General features: G+C 38.4%; 1 protein-coding gene across 4 annotated transcripts in view; it reads left to right on the top strand.

Annotated features, from left to right (window-relative positions):
• The window catches only part of PHKB (phosphorylase kinase regulatory subunit beta), a 250,538-nt gene that overhangs the window by 31,339 nt on the left and 199,508 nt on the right, over nucleotides 1-19,691 (top strand). For all 4 annotated transcript variants that reach the window (XM_064382997.1, XM_064382996.1, XM_064382998.1 and 1 more), the window contains 3 exons: nucleotides 8,729-8,818; nucleotides 10,962-11,100; nucleotides 14,170-14,269. In XM_064382997.1, the coding sequence (XP_064239067.1) occupies nucleotides 8,729-8,818; nucleotides 10,962-11,100; nucleotides 14,170-14,269 (329 nt within the window). The remainder of the gene's footprint in view (nucleotides 1-8,728; nucleotides 8,819-10,961; nucleotides 11,101-14,169; nucleotides 14,270-19,691) is intronic.

Consider the following 19,691-nt stretch of genomic DNA (forward strand, 5'->3'; position numbering starts at 1 on the left):
TGGCCCATGATATAGCCTCAGAAGGTCCTAAGAACATGTGCCCAGCGTGAGGGGGGTGCAGCCTGGTTTTATACATTCTAAGGAGACATGAGACTTCAGATACATTTAAGAAATACATTGTTGGGGTCCAGAACGGTGGGACAACTTGAAAAATTTAACAGTTTTCTGGTTGACAATTGGTTGAGTTTGGGATCAATAGAAAGGAACGTCTGAGTTAAGCTAAAGGATTTTGCCAGCCCGGGCAACATGGTGAAACTCTGTTTCTATAAAAAAATACAAAAATTAGCCAGGTATGGTGGCACATGCCTGTAGTCCCAGCTGCCCCAGAGGCTGAGGTGGGAGGATTTCTTGAACCCAGGAGGAGCCTGGGCGACACAGTGATACTCTGTCTCAAAAAATGGAGACCAAAGTTCTTACTTGCAGAGGAAGCCTTCAGGTAGTAGGCTTCAGAGAGAATTGGTTATAAAATGTTTCTTATCAGATGTAAAGTCTGTTCTGATGCTAATGCCAGAGAGGTATAATGAGGCATGTTTGTCTCCCTTTTCCAGGTATGGCCTGAACCAGTCTTTCAGGTTAAATTTTAAGAGTGCTTGAACCCAGGAGGTGGAGGTTGCGGTGAGCCGAGGTCGCGCATTACAGCCTGGGTAACAAGAGCGAAACTCCATCTCAAAAAACAAAAAAAAAACATGATAGGACTGAGTTGTTTGCAAAATAGACTTTAGTCTTATACTTGTCCTGATTATTTGCATAAAGTGCAACAAGAATAACTATTTCTACATAGGCTTTTTAGATTGACTTTGATGGAATTCTGTTCCACAAGGAATCTCAGATAAGACCTTTTAAAACTGAGCCCAGCCATGGGTTTATATCCTCAAATACCTGTTAGTTGGGTGACCTCCTCCTCTTAAGGTCCCAAGATAAATTTAGAGGACCTAGGCCTGTTAGAAAGTGACATTCTTTACTGACCACAGGTCAGTAGTCCTGTACAGGGACTGCGTAGGTAATGGTATGAGGCCAGTTTTTACCACAGGACTTTTATCAGCTATGCAAGTTGAGCTTGACTCTTTAAAGGGAAGCATACCCTTCCAGTGAAATCTTGGTAAAACAACCAGTTTCTCCAATTGTGTCCTGTTGCAAAAGAAAAATAGATTCTTATTGTAGTAATACAAACAACTATATTGCCATAAGTTAAGAATACTCACAGATAGTTTCCAGGATCTCGATGAATCAGGTGGAGATTCCAACATGCTCTAAATTTTGTTCACAGGAGTATACTTTACTCAATTATTGGAAGTTGTAAATAGTTTAAAATAAGTTTCCTTCACTCTGAAAAACAAAACAAGTGTTAGCAATATTTCAAGCAAAAGTCAAAGAGATTGCTTTAGCTTTCTGAGTATCATCCATTTAGTTCTTGATTTCTTGATATTCATAAACATTTCAGCTCTTTATGAGTCCTGTACATTTTTTCTTTATTCCAATGTTACAATCTCCAAAGTTATCAGAAACCTGTACTTAAGAGCACCTGTCAAAGTTCTGTCACTTACTATATACCATATTTTGAAAAGGGTTGAAAGAAGACAATTGTCTGTGAATGCCAAAATATCCAGGGTAGTTATAGTTAGAAACATAATTGACAAAAAACTTTGTTTATCTTTGTGGTTTATAATAACTTAACATAATAACCTTAATTATGATTGCTAGCACATACACATTAGAATTTTAGAAATCCCATAGTTTTGGAACAAATATTACTATTCAAAATATGATCTAATGTAGACTGAACATTATTTTGGCAATTCCATGTAACTAAACGTGTCAGATGATCCTGTTTACCTCTTTTCTGGAGGTTCCAGGGGCCCTGTGAAGCCTCCCAAAAGCCAAATGTCAGGAAAGGCAATTTTGAAGCTGAAGTTTGATTTTGGGAAGCCTGTTAAATATGTTAAAGGTTTAAAACACTTGATGTTATAAAATTGAATTCCAGACTACCATACATTATTTATTTTGTCAAAATGATGACTCAGAAATTTTAATGAAGCAAAAACCTTTTATAACCCTTTACAGATTTGCCAAAGGGCAGATCAGTGCCCCAAGAGTACCCTGTTGTGTTTTCACTCCAATGCTCAACCCACAGAGAAAACACATAGTAACTCCCGGAACCTAGTCAATTATGTTCACACAGAAAGCCTCCTCTGCAAGATTAATTTCCACAGTCCTTCCACTGCTTGTTTGAACTTTCAGCTTTATCCTATCTAATTCAAAACAATCCTTTAACCCTAGGCAATAATTTACATTTTCATACCTTCTTATGCTTTTTCATTAATAACACATTTTGTTGTTCTTTTGTTTTGTTTTGTTTTTTTAGACAGAGATCCAGGCTGTAGTGCAGGTGTGATCTCGGCTGACTGCAATCTCCGCCTCCTGGGTTCAAGCAATTTTCCTGCCTCAGCTTCCCAAGTAGCTGGGACTGCAGGCATGCCCAGCTAATTTTTTTGTATTTTTAGTAGAGACCGGGTTTCACCATGTTGGCCAGGCTAGTCTCAATCTCCTGACCTTGTGATCCACCCACCTCGACCTCCCAAAGTGCTAGAATTATAGGTGTGAGCCACTGTACCCAGCTTATTTTGTTGTTCTTATACATCTAGCATATATATCTATTTCCAGTAGTTTCAATTAGGTGTTTTAATGGTAACTCCTAGCAAATTTAACTTTAATGTAAAACCTGGCAAGTTATAAAACTATGTCTATATGTCAATTGACTTACCAGTTGTGGATCAGGCAAGGCAGATAGTTCTTAAAACCCAAAAGGCGGTTTATAACCTTAATACATTTAGTGAGCCTAGTATCTAACCTGCCTAATTTAGTCCACCTATTTACATTTTGATGATATCTGCATTTTACTAATAATCTTTAAGCCTGTTTTTATTTCTCAAAGATTAAAATCATGTGAACTAAAAGGTACCACAGCTGTTTTCTTCCCTTTAAAATATATTTTATCCAAGCACTTGCCTTCCTTTAGGCCAATTAGTTAGAGTTCTTTTTATAGACCTCGCACTCAACACAGATAAAGCTATACAGACAGGCAGACAGAAGAAGATTCAGTAGTTTCAAGACCTGTCATTTGCCAGTCTCTCTCTGATAATGTGAAGTAATTTCTGATACCCCCAAAAGTCAAAATTCCAGACAACACAATCCAAAACAGAACCCTAAATTAGGAGAGGGCTTTATCTGTTTCCAATTCCTGGGTTTCATGAAAAAAACAGTTTTTTTGCAAAATGGGGTATCTGGCGCCTCCTGTTTTTTCTAAGGAGTCCCAGGCTGTTAGAGCTTGAATATCTACTTTTAATTAAACTGACTTTTAGCCAGAGAACTCTTTAATAAGGGCCTTTTAAATTTCTTAATACCTGACTTTAGCCAGGCCTAATGGCTGATATTTCTGGCTTTCAAACTTTTCTAAGGGCTTAGAGAAAGGAAAATCCGAGGCAGCTCATGAAGGGGCAGGGAGCAAAAAAAAATGGCAAAGACCATGCAGCAATCAAACTAGAAAGAACTCATTCCCTAAGGCAGGATTGAACTCCTAGCATGGTGAGCCTAGAACAAAACATTGCCACGTGGTTGCAGGTCTTGCTTGCAAGGACATAAAACAAGATGGAAGCCTGCTGCAAAGTTTGCCATGGAAATATGTGCAAAGTACACTAGATTGGCTACAGATTAAGACCAGCCTCACAAGTCCTTTTTCACAATTAAAATTCTACAGAGAATATAAACAGTGATCCTTATAATTCCTAGCTTAGTTTTTCTAAAAGAAAAAAAAAAGCTCATTTAAGTCAACTCCTGACCTTGTGGAGAAAAGGAAAGAAAAAAACAGTTTAAAATGCCTGAGGAGGAAGTTCTTATTCTTATGCAAGTGGTTCCTCTACCCAGGAGAAAGACCTAATCCCTGTCCTTGGGAGTGGGACCTCCTGGCTGGGGGAGGGGAAGGCTTCATGGATGCAAGGCAGGGAGTGCTGCCTGCCATTGGGCACCCTTGGTTCATGCACCCCAGCCCTGGCAGGGAGGGGAGGGGGGCGGGGAGCCGCTGTTAGCCCTTCCGTTCCAAAAAAGAAAGGAAGATGCCCTGGAGACTGAGGCTGAGCTTCTCAACATCCAGGAGTGTTGGTGGTAGGGGCATGGTTTCCCCTACCCTCAGAAGTCTGGGGATGAAAAGGCTTAGAAATGAGAGAGAAAGTGATTTGGTTTACATCTCACCCTTTCTCAAGCCTCACCTTGGGTGCTAACCTGTTGTAGGACTTTCTCCTTGTTTCACTTAAAAGCGGGGTCCTTGTTACAGGACCATGAGAGATTAGGCTCACAGGCTTTTTAAAGGGTGAGAAAAATGGACAAAACGGAAAACAAAGGGAAACAGGGGCTCTCAGCAAAGAGAAAGTCCTGCTAGCTAGCTTCCCACCTCATAGATTGAATCCTAGATACCACCCTGGAACTGAGGAGGCCAGGCTCCTCCCTCTGGCAAACAGTGTGAACTTCCAGAGGCTCCACCCCATTGCACACTCCTCCCAGAGTGCAGGCCAGTTGGAGGTTCTCTGGGATCTCTTTATACTTGGCTGTCTCATTCTTGAAATGATGCCAGTACACCAAGAGTAGGAGGGAGAAAGGGAAGAGCAGTTAGAATAAAGAATAAACAGAAAGAGGAGGAGGAACAATTTCAGCAGCATTTTTCATTTTAAAAATCACTTCATACTATTTTATATTTTCCTTTTGCAAATATATAACTTTGTCAGAACCTCTTTTAGAAGCTTCTAAGTATTGAAAATATCTCTCCCAGTTATTTTTATTTTAGAGCTAGCTTTTTAAAATTGAGAGCACATGTAAACTAGTTGAGGTATTTTAAAATACACTATTTTGACCATTGTAATTTGGGGTCATCTTTAGTTATTTGTGACCAGTTTTCTAAATGTTAGCATGAAGAAGCACCAAAAGCGTTAAATATAAATACAGCTGGTGTTTCTAATGGTGGGTCACTCTTTAAGGAAGAAGTCTAGGTTTTAGAGATATTGTTGTCCATAATTTTCATTTTCCTTCTGAATAACCAGAAACTTAGTGGGACACATAGAGGGTCTTTTGTTGTTTTGGTCACTCAAGAACATTTTAGGACAATTGAACCAAGCTTCAGAATCTAACCAGTTTTTAAAATTACAAGTTTTTCACTTAAGCCACAAAGATTCACTTCCTCTTTTCAAAGACCAAAGTTTAAACTATAGAAAAGGTTGAAAAACTCCAATTAGTAGTTTGAAATAAAACCTTAACCTCAGAGAAAAATGAAAGTCACAAATCTGAGGTCAACAGATCTCTAGAGAATTACAAATGAAACTCTTAACCTTTTATAGAGCTTCATTCCAACCCCAGCGAGTTAAGAATGTATATGAGTTGAATAAAGTCTTAATCCTCAATCAAGCTGGGAGGATTCAGATCCCAGCAGCGGCATTACCAGAGAATCCTGCAGACTTTGGCAAGGTTGGGTGAATGACGACTCATCGCATTGGTGCCAAGGTGCCGATTGCTGGTAAAGTGCAGTGGGGATTTCTGGAGGTCCACTTCGGGTCCCATCTGGAGTGCCAAAATGTCACCCTTAAATAACTACTTTCAGAAAATGTGATTCAGTATAGAGGTTCTTCAAGCCTAAAGCTTGAGGTGGCTATGTGGAAGCATAGATAGAAGCTGCCCTGAGTATATACTCTGATTAGCATCAGTTACAGGTGGATTTTAAAGGAAAGAAGAGGCAGCTTCTAAGGTGTTTACCAATAACTTATATTAAAATAACAAGCTATTGATTAGCTATATATTGTTCTTTGTATCACAAATTCCAGGAACAGGAAGATAATGGGTAAGGCAGCTAGTCAGGAACAAAAATGCCCGTAAACATGGCCCTTGGGCGTGGGTACAGAGGAGAGAAGGTGTGATTGAAATCCCATACTCTTGTCTTACTGGGCCCGATAAGTTTTGCATACCTCACCTAGCTCAGTCTGCTCTGAGCTATTTTTCTTCTCTCAGTGATAAGTTTTATTTTACCTTGCGATGTTTGTATATAGACATAATTCAAATGGGAAAAACATAGAAAAGAAAAATTAACATTTTACAATTTCATTTCAGTTGGAACTCTAATCATTTAGTAGAATTTTCTGTTATTTCACATCTCCTTAATTTGCTTTTGGAATTCATGCTCTGTTAATTGCTCTCTCCACATTTTTACTGGCACTTATGCTTTCCAGATGTCCTATCTTTGTTTGAAATGTTAACATTGATTACTTTTCCTTTGACTTAGATTTGTGGTATTTTTTTTTACCATAAATTGTTTGGAATATCCTTATTTAATTTTATGCAGTTACTTTAGAAACAATACAATGGTGATCACTAAAATAATAACATTTATCTAACCAGGCTGTTCCTGACTTACCATGGGCGTTCTTTGTATAGTTTAGATGATTTTACTTTTACCCTTTTCTGCTACATTTTGAACATCTCCTCTTTTACCTCTTACTGAGTAGATACTTATTTTCTTGAGAAGTCTGATTTTCCCTTTGTTCATTTAGTGTTGCCTCTAATAAAACTCCATTTTTCCCTGTTTTTAGAAAAATTAGATGACAGAATCACTGTAGTCCCTTTGGTCTTAAATACTCTAGCACTTTTAAAAATAAGTATTTCTAGACACTGGGCATGGTGGCTAATGCCTGTAATCCCAGCACTTTGGGAGGCCAAGGCAGGTGGATCCCGAGGTCAGGAAATTAAGACCATCCTGGCTAACACGGTGAAGCCCCATCTCTGCTAAAAATACAAAAAATTAGCTGGGCGTGGTGGCATACGCCTGTAGTCCCAGCTAATGGGGAAGCTGAGGCAGAAGAATCGCTTGAATCTGGGAGGTGGAGGTTGCAGTGAGTCGAGATTGTGCCACCGTACTCCAGCCTGGGCGACAGAGCGAGATTCCGTCTTAAAAATAAATAAATATTTTTAAATCTAAAATCAGATATAATATCGTTAAAACAATCTTTCAAAATCAATTTACCTACCATTGTAATGGAGGTTGATTTCAGTTTTGCAATTCTATATGCATATGCACATGTATCTTTTAACTAATTGTAATGGAATTATATACTCTTAGTAGTTTATTTTTCATATGTAAAGCAAAATACTACCTCTACTAATAGGGATCTAAATAAAAACAGATTCTTCCACTCCAGCAAAGGTGTCCCCTTTAATTTTTATATATACATATGCACAATTTATCAATTATGATTATCTGTACTTAATTTATTTTCTTTCATAGTGGATGAGCTTCACTGGGAGTATATAAACTCTTAGAGCTTATTACCTTATGTTCTAGCAGTGGCATATTCCTTTCTGATTGAGGCTACCCATATACTTATACCTGCATGGAACTAGTTGAATACAGGAAGGCAAGGGACATGGCTAGAGTGTGGCTGAGTTTTTTCCTTCTGTGCAGAAGCAGGCAAGGAGTACTGATGCTCCGTCTGTTGATAGGTCTCTCTGTTCCTCACTATGGAACCATTCCTGTTGGTGCCATTGTGAATACTCTTGTAAGAAAATGTTCTTTTCGCTCAGAGCATGTCTTATCTACAAATTACCTATCTTTTCAACAGAAGATAACGAGACTGTTGCCTGAATGTATAGGCCCTTTCTTTCCTTCCTTCTTAATGTTACTATCTGCCTAAACATATAGGCTTCCCAAAACCTTGACTTTAAACTAGCATGTTGGACATAGCAATTTTATGAGGATAAAGGCTTTAATTTTCTTTAAAAACAGAAACATAATTCATGCCAATGTGATTTCTCCCACTAGGTAAATTGTAGGTTCATTTTTGTGCTGTGTTCTTAGACTATATGATATACATTACTTGAATCCAGAGGTGGATTAATTGTGACCTTGAGATGTTTATAATTTCTGAGTGCTTTTAACAAGAATGAGAGACAGTACTTAGTCTGATGGCTGAAGGTTCAGATATCTTTCTTTCAGTTAGCAGTTGAGAAAGTGCACTAGTCAAGTGAACAATTTTCTGTATCCATTTTGTGGCAAATTATCATGATTATTGTGTATTTTGTAGCTTTTGAGCAGCTGACTCTGCTAACACCTTGGAGTAGTTTTCAAGGCTGAGAAGTAGAAATGATTTGCTTATAGTCCAGATAATAAGGCAAGAATATCATCTACCTGGGAGAAAGTTGAAGATTAGGAATTTCAGCATGAAACCTAGCTGAATATTCGTGGAGTGGATGGCCTTGGAGTATGTGAATATTATCTTCTTTCCTGGAGGGTTTCGGGGTATAATCATTTGAGAAAAAAATGTATGATGAAACATTAGCATAAGGAATTGTTTGGATTTGTGGTCACAAAATTAGACATATTTCTTAATAACTAGAATCTATTGACAAATGGCCCCCACATGAGTATTAGTGATACTGAGTTGTTCAGACCGTACACACATCAGTTAGTTGGATTGAGTGCTGGGACTATTCCATGACATTTCAAGCTCTTCTGTATTTATTGTCAAAGGTACTTTATTCCCTCTTGTTCCCCCATCAAAAAGTTTTACAAGTAGTAAAGTATGGTACTTCCCATAAAACAATGGAAATTAGATTAAGTATTGCTTCTTCATTTGTTTAGAATATTTCTTTATCTTTGTGAAAATGACTGAATTTGATGGGTTTTTATTTTTTCTTTTAGGCTCAGTTTATGAACCTCTTAAAAGCATTAATCTTCCAAGACCTGATAATGAAACTCTCTGGGATAAATTGGATCATTATTACAGAATTGGTGAGCAAAACCTGAGGAAAACTGTCCTTAGGTAGCTGCAATTAGTATTGCCTCTGCCCTAGTTAAGTCATATATGGTATATGGGTAATATTGTTCTGTCATTGGGATGTTGGAGTACTTTCAATGCTTAAGCAGCTCTATATTCCAATAGTATATTGATACCAGGACTATAAAAGGAATCTGGCAGATCATATCTGGCCCTTGAATAATTTTAAAATTGTCACCAATATCTTCTGTGTCTTTTAAATCTTCCTAAACATTACCAGATTTGAGACCTTAAGGATGTTTTTTGATTAATACACAAATATTTCACACAAGTATTAATTTGCTCATTTACCTAAAAATGGTTTCCAGATAGTCCTAAACTTTTTATATCCGTTTCTAATTTGCTAAGGTACAAGAGATAATCACAGGTTAGTATTATTAATATCAGAGCCCTGGTTTTTGTTTGTTTTATTTTGTTTTTCCAGGATCAGCCTTGCAAATTTTGTTTTCAGTGTAAGTAAGCAGCTTTCAGATATGTGTATATGGGACTCCTCTTTGTTTGTCAGGCCATATATTAGAATGCCTATTAATCTTTTTGTCCGTTTACATTTTATGCCATTTACTTGTACTAGTATGGCTGAAAACATAAAATTTGTTTTCTCTCCCCTTAAGATAACAGATTTTTTGTCTATTTCAACTTTATATGAAACTTCAATTTCACTTATTTTGGTCAAGATTCTTGCATCCATTAAGTTGCCTGTTTTATTATCTTTTTGGCAATAACTACCTAAAGAGAACTAAATATATATATTTTTTAATGTCAATTGTGTATTTTGGACTTCTAGGACTAATTCTTTATACTGGGAAAAATAATAAATACCTTGGTTTTCTAAAAGAATTGATTATGATAAGATCAATTTAGTCTGAGAAAAACAGAAAGAAATTTTAATTCTGTAATCTCTGTAACAGAACAGAGTGTTTTTGACCTTTGAAAAACTATCCTAAAAAGTAAATAACATAGCTGGATGTGATCTCCCATGCTTGCAATCCTGGCACTTTAGGAGACCAAGATGGGAGGTCTCTTGAAACCAAGAGTTTGAGACCAGCCTGGGCAACATAACAAGCCCTCCATCTCTACAAAAAGTTTAAAAATTAGCCTGGCATGGTAGCAAGTGCCTGTAGACCCAGCTACTTAGAAGGTTAAGTTGGGAGAATCACTGAAGCCCAGGGGTTAGAGGCTGCAGTGAGCTTATGATCATGGCACTGCACTCCAGCCTGGGTTATAGAGCGAGACCCTGTCTCAAAACAAAAAAGTAGTTGCCAATCTAGATAAGGTTAATGTAATGTATTTTAGGAAAAATGTTACCCATCCATTTATAGTTAGATAACAATAAAATAGCTTTTCGTAAGTGTAATTTTAGTGTATGTGTTTTCCTATTTTAGAGCTCATTTATAAAAGATAATTAAACATTAATTTCAGACTTATTTAAGTGAAATGTTCACAAAAAATTATTTACTTGCTTCTGTGTTCATGTTATATATGGGTGGAATTCCGTTTTAAAATGTTAAACATTCTCCTAACCTGTACAATAAAGTAAAATAAATACCGTACACTCCTCTGAAGACCAGGAACAATTTAGTCATCGGTGAAACACAGGATTCCGGCCTGTTCTGTGATCTTCCCCTCGCCCTTCCTACGTTGTTGATCATTTACTGTAGCAGTTGAGGTGCTTTGTGATTTCGCAAATGTGTGCTACTCTTTCTTGTGCATTTGCTTTAAGTTTCCCTGTTGAACTGATTTTTTAAAAATATTATACTTAGTGTTCTGGTTGATCTTTTTTTCCCCTCTGTACCTTATTTGTACTAATAAGATATCTAACACAAATTGACATTACCAGGGAAGTGCTAAAAGCTTTTTAAGTCCTAATTAGCTGAGTCCTTTCCTAAAATCTGGAAAGACTTCTTTATGTAGGGTGGATTCCCACTAACGCTAGAGTAACATGAAATTGTTTCCACATCTTCAGAAGTTTTATACTATAGCAAGTTTAGAAACAAAATCGTCAGAAGTGGGATGAGGAAACCAAAGAAGATTAAAACATTTAGCCCAAGAAAAGTCACTGGCTGTACAATTCATTCTTTGTCTTGCCTTCAATTGCAGTCAAGTCAACATTGCTGCTGTATCAAAGTCCAACTACAGGTCTCTTTCCCACTAAAACATGCGGTGGTGACCAGAAGGCCAAGATCCAGGACAGCCTATACTGTGCTGCTGGGGCCTGGGCTTTGGCTCTTGCATACAGGTGAGCTGGTATATGTTCTCCTAGCAACTTCAAGGGTGGATAGGAGGTTTTTGCAGGACCAAGACTAACTGAGCAGCTATCTTTTGGCTCTGCTGCTGACTCACTGTGTGACCTCTGACTGCTCGTATCCCTTTTTAGGCCTCTAAACCTTTTCATTTTCTTTTCTTTTCTTTTTTTTTTTTTTGAGACAAGGTTGCCCAGGCTAGAGTACAGTGGCACAACCTTGGCTCACTGGAACCTCTTCCCCTTGGGTTCAAGCAATTCTTCTGTCTCAGCCTCCCTAGTAGCTGGGATTACAGGCGTGCACTACCACACCTGGCTAATTTTTGTACTTTTGGTAGAGACAGGGTTTTACCATGTTGTCCAGGCTGGTCTGCAACTCCTGACCTCAGGTGATCTGCCAGCCTCTGCCTCCTGAAGTGTTGGGATTACACATGTGAGCCACTATGCCTAACCTAAACTTTTTCATTTTTCTAAGAGTTTTTATCAGACCAGTTCTAAGATTATATGACTTTGTGACCAAAACTTTTTATCTCTAGGTTTCTAAATCAGCATTAGTCATTAGTAGAATGAACTACCTACCCACTCTCATTGACTTGATTAGTTTCAATCATGGAGAGAACTGATGATGACTAAATTTTGCAGATGATAAAATTAGAGCCCAGAGTACTAACAAATTTGTTCAAAATGATGTAACTAGTTAATGATAGAAACAGGGTCAGAATTCTTTTCCCCTACCCAGTTTCCTGGTTTTATCACTGCACTTCAGTGAAGTATCTGTTATTAGGTCTGGTCGTAAGTGAAATAATTGTATAAAGTAAAAAAAATAGTTTTAACAATACAAAATTTCTCTTTTATTTATTTCATTATATGTAGAAAGCACTGAATGTGGATGCTAACACATAGTGGTAATACATTTTAAACATAATTAGTAAGATTAACTTTTTGAATATTAATTTTCTGAAAGTGACCCATATGTATGTTTCTGATTTAAAAATTGTATCTTCTACATGAACATAATTTATCTGTTTGAAATCACTGATGTGTTGGATTTTAAAAAGAAAGAAAACACTGAGATACTATGAAGTAGTCTTCTTTAAGCACACTTGAATGCTGACATCACTAAAAGCATTTCCTTACATATTCTAGGTAAGGACAATGTGACATTATTAAATGTAAAACTGCTACTGATCTTAGGAGTACAGGGAGCATCAGTAGCACCTTCACCTATTGGTGAAGCCAGTAATGAGACATACTGATGTTAGTTGCCATTCTTGATTTGACACAATGGGAAGTACACCTTGTGCTAACATCTTACCAAGTTATGTAATATGAGTCTACATATGAACAAGAAATCACACAAAGCTGAATTGTGGCTATTTATAAGACAACTTGCCTGGACTCTTTAAAAATGTCAGTATTACGGATGACTAGATTAAAAGAGACTAAAGAAATACAACAGCTAAATACAATAGCATTTGTTAGCATTTTTTCAATGTAATACATGCTCCTTAATTGGGTCACACATTTAAAAAATGCTATAAAGTACGTTTTTGGGATACTTCAATAAATTTGAGCCAAGACTAAGTATTAGATTGTATAGTGTCAATACTAAATTCCTGAGGTATAATAATGGTATTCTGGTTATGTAGGCAACTCTCCTTGTTTTCTAGAGATACCTCTGAATTGTGTAGAAGTGAAGGGTCATGATGTTCGTAGCTTACTTTCAAACAGTGAAGAAAATATTATAGTTAGAGAATGCAAGCTAATGTTAACAATGGTTAATCTAAGTGAAGAGTTAAAGGCTTATTCATTATAACATCCTTTTAACTTTTTTGTAGATTTGAAATTTTTCTAAATAAAATGTTTACAGGAAAATTGCTTTAACAAATACAAGAGTACACGCAGCATATGGAAAAAAGTCAGATATTAACCTTTTCCCTAAATGCTTCTAACATCAGATAGAGACTTTAAAGTCCTTACTTTGCCAGACACACAATCTATGTAGAATCTGCCTCTATTAAAACACTTGTGTTCGACATCAAGGAGAAAAGTACTGTATAGAGCAAATTCATGCTAATTTTTGTACAATGCTAGCATGCAAAAGAAGGTATCATGTGCTAATGATGAATAACTTAGTTTTAACTGACATTCACTATACTATGTCAAAATAATAATCATTCTTCCCAATAGTGAATGGTATATGCAGTCTGTGATTGAAGTGGGAGGTAATTATAGTATACTTTTTAAGGAGAGAGGTGATATTTTTTAATTATGTGAGAATGATCACCAGGTATTTCAGTTAAGATTAAGTGAAACAATAAATAAGTCACTTTTGTTTTTTTAGTAGTGGGCGACTCTCATCCGTCTTTGGAAAACTGATCTGTAATAAAAAACAACTTGTGGACAGAAGGAACATCTTAACATAGTTTAATAGTTAGATTTTAGCTGTTCTTTATTTTTAAAAGCAAGAGATGTAAAATATGGTCAATTGATTTTAAATTAAAACCAGAGAATATAAAACTTTATGCCAAAATACATCATGTATCATCCTGGATGTTGTTTAGTTGAAGGCATCCTTAACTATGACTAAATGCCTTCCCTGACAGTATTAAACACACCGCAGAGCAAAGAAAGCCAGCACCTACCTTAACTTGTGGCTGCTACTTAAATCCAAATGGCCATTGCATGACCTACAGGGATAGGTAATAAAAATTACATTTATTTTGTAACAGTGAATTTAAAACAATCTGTGGGTGGATTTTTTTCCAATAGAAATATCCTTTAAAATTTCAGCCAAATCACTGTAGAAATACTGTACGCTATTTTTAAAAGGACTTGGCTTATGTCCTTGAAAGAAGGAAAAATCTACCTAAGTTTCATCATAGGATTTTTTTTTATTGCAACATTTCTACTTTTGCTGAGAAAATGGAGTTTCACTGTGACAGAATTGGTAGATGTCACCAGAACACAGGATTAGCCAGATAGTTAAATACTTAATTATCAAAAGCTCTGCTTCCTTTTCAAATGCATTTCCAATTTGTTTCATGAGTTATCTCTCTCACCCAGGCGCATTGATGATGACAAGGGAAGGACCCATGAGCTGGAGCACTCAGCTATAAAATGCATGAGAGGAATTCTCTACTGCTATATGCGTCAGGCCGATAAGGTAAAACACTGTGGTGTGACGGGAATTCTCCCATCATTCTGAAGGATTAATTTAACTAGTATAGCAATGGCATCTTTTGAAGAAGAATGTACTTTACAAAGGGACAACCACATCCCAGGGCGGCCTAGATAGGTTAAAACAGCTTCTGCCTTTCTAGCCCAGGGTTTGAAATCCTGAAATAGAAGGAAGACCATAAGCAAGAGGTGATTGAGAATTGTTATTTACACTTGGATTTGTTTGTGTTTTGCATCTGGTGTTGCTTGATAAAGACCCAGTTTCTCAGGAACCTCACAATATCCATAATTTTAACCAATATTTTATTAAAGAAAATCCTTATCAGAATTACTTTTGGACAGGTGAATTGCTCTGACTTAAGTGAACTTTAGTTTAAAAATATAAAACTTGGCCGGGTGCGGTGGTTCACGCCTGTAATCCCAGCACTTTGGGAGGCCAAGGAGGGCGGATCACGAGGTCGAGAGATTGAGACCGTCCTGGACAACATGGCGAAGACCATCCTGGCCAACATGGTGAAACCCCATCTCTACTAAAAATACAAAAATTAGCTGGGCGTGGTGACACGTGCCTGTGGTCTCAGCTACTTGGGAGGCTGAGGTGGAAGAATTGCTTGAACCCAGGAGGTGGAGGTTGCAGTGAGCCGAGATTGTGCCAAGCACTCCAGCCTGGCAACAGAGCAAGACTCCATCTCGAAAATATATATATATATATGTAACACTTTATTTATTTGCATACAAAGAGGCTGGGCTTAGAAAACAGCTTTACAGGGTTATGTGGAAATTTAAAAAAATATATACATAACAACATTTTAAAAACTATAAAGCTCTAGACAAATATAACGTGGTATTCCCTTACTTACCTACATCTCTGTGATCCCAGGCCCTAATATAGTAAGTGCCCATATGTGTACATCAATGCATCATGGGTCCCTAAGACCATCCACAGGTTTGATGCTTTGCTAGGAGGACTCACATGACTCAACAGTTGGTCTTAGTCATGACTATGGTTTATTACAGGGAGAGGAGACAAAGCATAATCAGCAAAGGTACATGGAACACAGTCTGGAGGAAGCCAGATGCCAGCATCTAGGAGTCTTCTCCAGTGGGGTCACACAGATACACATCATTCCCCCAGCAAATGATTGTGAATAATTGTAACATGTGTAAAATGTCTATCAGGGAAGTTCAATAGCAACTTGAGGTTTTTGTAGCCCAAGGTTTTCATTGGTGGTTGGTCATGTAGGTATCCTCTGTCTAGCACTCACCAAAGTTCCAGATATCTGCAAGGAAACCTGGTGTGTAGTATCAACCACACTGTTAATGTAAATTCTTTAGGTGTAGTGAGCCACTCTTCTGAGGGAATAGTGGAAACACTTTCATAATCTGAGTGACCACATATCAGCCAAGAGCCAATCTTACAAACAGTTCTTTCTGTAGTTGGCAGTCTCTGGCCTACTATATTAACTCGTTTCAGGACAATCAGCATAAACGAATGCACTGGTTTCCAGGCTGTTTCCAGCTGTGTGATGTTGGACAAGTTATTTAATTTCCATGTGCCTCTGTTTCTTTCATCTGTTAAATATGGAAACCAGTAATACCTCCCTTATTAGGTTTTGTAAGGATTAAGAAATAACGCACCTGTGCGAGTCAGTGTTTGTAAGAAAGTTGACTTGGCGCAATGAAGGTGAAGGCTGGTGCACTCGCTGGCTGAGGTGGGATTCCCAGGCCTCTCCAGTCTCCTGAGGGCACACCACCCGCCCATCTCACCAGGTCAGTGCTGGGTAGGTGGAGCACCAGAACACATGTTGGGACCTGAAAGATGGTGACCTATGCCTGGGTCAGGGTGAAGCCAGAGGAATCTAGTGGAGGTCCGTAGTGGTCCTGACATGTAAATCAATTGGTCATCCGACCTGGGCATAGGGGCAAAAGACTGATGGAACCATCTAGTAACTTATTCCCTGCGAGGTTTCCCTCAGGATGGCTGGCACACTCCCAAAACCCACCCCATGTGGTTTCATCCGGTAAAGCAAATGGTTGGAGGTTTTAGGATCCAAAGGATCTCTACCTATTCTCACGCTTTAAATGGGAAAGAAGCCCAGCTTGCTGGCACATGGAGCCAGGTGTGGAATGCAAGTGCCTAGTGGGCCACTTCTGGTAAGCAGACCTTGCGCTGCAGGATGAACCAAATGCCAGGTTAAGGTGCCCAATGCCCACACACTCATCAGACCCCAGAAAAGGTGTACAGCAGGAGGGTGGCCATGGAAGTTGGAGGGTGGAGGTGGGGAGGGGCGGAGAATGTGTAGAGAGTACATGGTGTCTCCCTGCATACCACCCTGAACACCTGATCTCGTCTGATCTCAGAAGCTAAGCAGGGTCGGACCTAGTCAGTACTCGAGTGAAAGGGAGCACATGGCACAAGGGCTGGTGCCAGGTGAACGTACAGTCAATATTTGTGTCATTATCATTAGTATTATTCCCTCTCCCTTCTAGACCACATGTTTCAGATGCTTTTCCAACATCTGTATTTTAGCAGAGATGCACACAAGTAACTATGAAGGCAGTTTTGATCACTTAATATTTTGTTTTTTTTTTTAATCATACAAACATATTGTTTCAATTTACACTTGAAAATAGTAGGCCAGCCATGGTGGCTCACACCTAAAATCGCAGCACTTTGAGAGGCTGAGACGGGCAGATTGCTTGAAACCCAGAGTCTGACACCAGGCTGACCAACATGGTGAAACCCCATCTCTTACTAAAAATATAAAAATTAGCCAGGTTTGGTGGTGCGCACCATAATCCCAGCTGCTCAGGAGGTTGAGGCACAGGAATCACTTGAACTCCGGAGGAGGAGGTTGCAGTGAGCCAAGATCACTCCATTGCTTTCCAGCATGGGCAACAGAGGGGAAACTCTGTCTGAAAAAAAAGAAAAGAATAAAAAAAAGTGATAGCACATTTTCTCCTTAAGGCCTGTATTTCAAGTCAAACCGTAAAAAAAAAAAAATCATTACTATTCTGCCACCAGAACGTGGTAACAAGAAACTGTTATAGAGAAAAAGTATATTTACTCATAAGCTAATAATAGAGACACATGAAAAGCTTGTAATTTGTCTACCGAGATTTGACTTTACAAATCAGTATTGCAAAGGTTTTTCAGATGCTTGAAATAAAGTAGTATGTCACAGATTGACATACTGGAATTAAAAGAGTGTGTCATATGTTATATTGATGTAATTGTGATTTAATTTTTTCCTAAGTATGAGATGTTACTGTTTTTTTCATTTGTATTATTACATGAATACATATTGTCTTTATGAATTCAACTTTTCTCTCTAGGACACGTTGTGAAAATCATGGATTTCATGGTTTGCCAAACAAATTGACAAAGTAGAATTATCAAAAGGAAGTCTAATAATGTATTAGCTTAAGACAGGGGTTTTTGGCTTCCCAGGGCCACATGGGAAGAAGAATTGTCTTGCGCCACACATAAAGTACACTAAAACCAAATGTAGCTGATGAGCTAAGAAACAAAACATCATTCTCAGCAAACTGACACAAGAACAGAAAACCAAACACCGTATGTTATCACTCATAGGCGGATGTTGAACAATTAGAACACATGGACACAGGGAAGGGAACATCACACACATGTGGTCAGTAGGGGGCAGCTAGGGGAGGGACAGTGGGGGGTGGGGAGGGTGCAGAGGGATAATGAGGGGAGAAATACCAGATACAGCTGATGGGGGGATGAAGGCAGCAAACCACCTTGCCATGTATGTACCTATGCAGCAATCCTGCATGATCTGCACATGTACCCCAGAACCTAAAGTACAATAAAAAAAAAGAAAGAAAAAGTGAATAATTATTAGGAAAACAAAACATTCTTTGGATCACTGCTTTGCACAGATAGTCTCTAATATAATAAATAATTCATTTCCAGAAAAAAATTGCAAAAAATTTCTTAAAATTTTTAAGAAAGTTTACAAATTTGTGCTGAGCTACATTCAGAGCTGTCATGGACTATGGCTTGGACAAGCTTGGATTAAGGTTTTTTCCTTGTGGCATGGTTAGCCATTTGATTTTTGTTGTTGTTGTTTGGTTGGCTTTTTCAGACAGGGTCTCTCTCTGTCTCCCAGGCTGGAAAGCAATGGTGTAATCACAGCTCACTGCTGTCTTGACCTCCCAGGCTCAGTCAGTTCTCCCACCTCAGCCTCCTAAGTAGCTGGGGCTACAGGCGTGCACCAACACACCCAGCTAATTTTTGTATTTTTTTGTAGAGGCAGGGTTTCTTTATATTTCCACAAGCTGGTCTTGAACTCCCGGGCTCAAGCAAATTTTCCTTCTAAGTCTCCCAAAATGCAAGGATTACAGGCGTGAGCCACCATGCTCCACCAACCTAAGCTCTCTTAAATTCCTTAAATAATAAAGGATTATCGTTTTTTTTTTTCTATGTAGCTATGATGTAGACCATTAGCGCTTGGCCATTAGCCAATTGTTGATGGCCTTTTCTGAGTTTCTTACTTAACCTTACTAACCAGTCATCACAATTGTAAAATGTTTTCTTTCAATACAGTTTGAGTGTGACCTAAGGTTGTTTTTGTTTTTAATTTTAAAAATAAAGGGCCAAGCCTGGTGGCTCATACATGTAATCCTAGCACTTTGGGAGGCCGAGGTGGGCAGATTGCCTGAGCTCAGGAGTTCGAGACCAGCCTCGGCAACATGGTGAAACCCTGCCTCAACTAAAATACAAAAAAAAAAAAAATTAGCTGGGTGTGGTGGTGGGTGCCTGTAGTCCCAGCTACTCGAGGGGCTGAGGCAGGAGTATTGCTTGAACCCGGGAGACGGAAGTTGCAGTGAGGTAAGATCGAGCCACTGCACTCCAGCCTGGGTGACAGAATGAGACTCTGTCTCCAAAATTAAAAAAAAAAATAGAGACAGGGTCTCACTATATTGCCCAAGCTGGTCTTGAACTCCTGGGCGCAACAATCCTCCGCCTCGGCCTCCCAAAGTGCTAGGATTACATGCATGAGCTACAATGCCTGGCTGAGTTAAGCTATCTTAAATTCTTTAAATTATAAAGAATCCTATATAGCATGTTATAGACCATTAATGTAAATGTGAATTGTAAGGAGAATATTATTCTAGTGCATATGAGTGTGAGGGACTGACTCAGGGAGACTGAAGCATGCGCTCAGCTCAAAGCCTTCCACCATACCTTCACACCTTGTTGGTGTTTGCCTTTCTTTTCCTCCACTCTTGGCCATTTCCTTTACAATACTGTTGCAAGAGGGAATATGAACGTATCGTAAAATGTGAAATATTTCTCTCTTGATCGTCCCTTAAAACTAAAGCAAAGCACCTTTGTATTGTTCATTCACTGTTTGACCTCTAGCCTCATGTTCTTTGTC

Source organism: Aotus nancymaae, unplaced genomic scaffold (assembly GCF_030222135.1).
Source record: "Aotus nancymaae isolate 86718 unplaced genomic scaffold, 86718_ANA_hifiasm-v0.15.2.pri h1tg000030l, whole genome shotgun sequence".
NCBI classification, from domain to species: Eukaryota; Metazoa; Chordata; class Mammalia; order Primates; family Aotidae; genus Aotus; species Aotus nancymaae.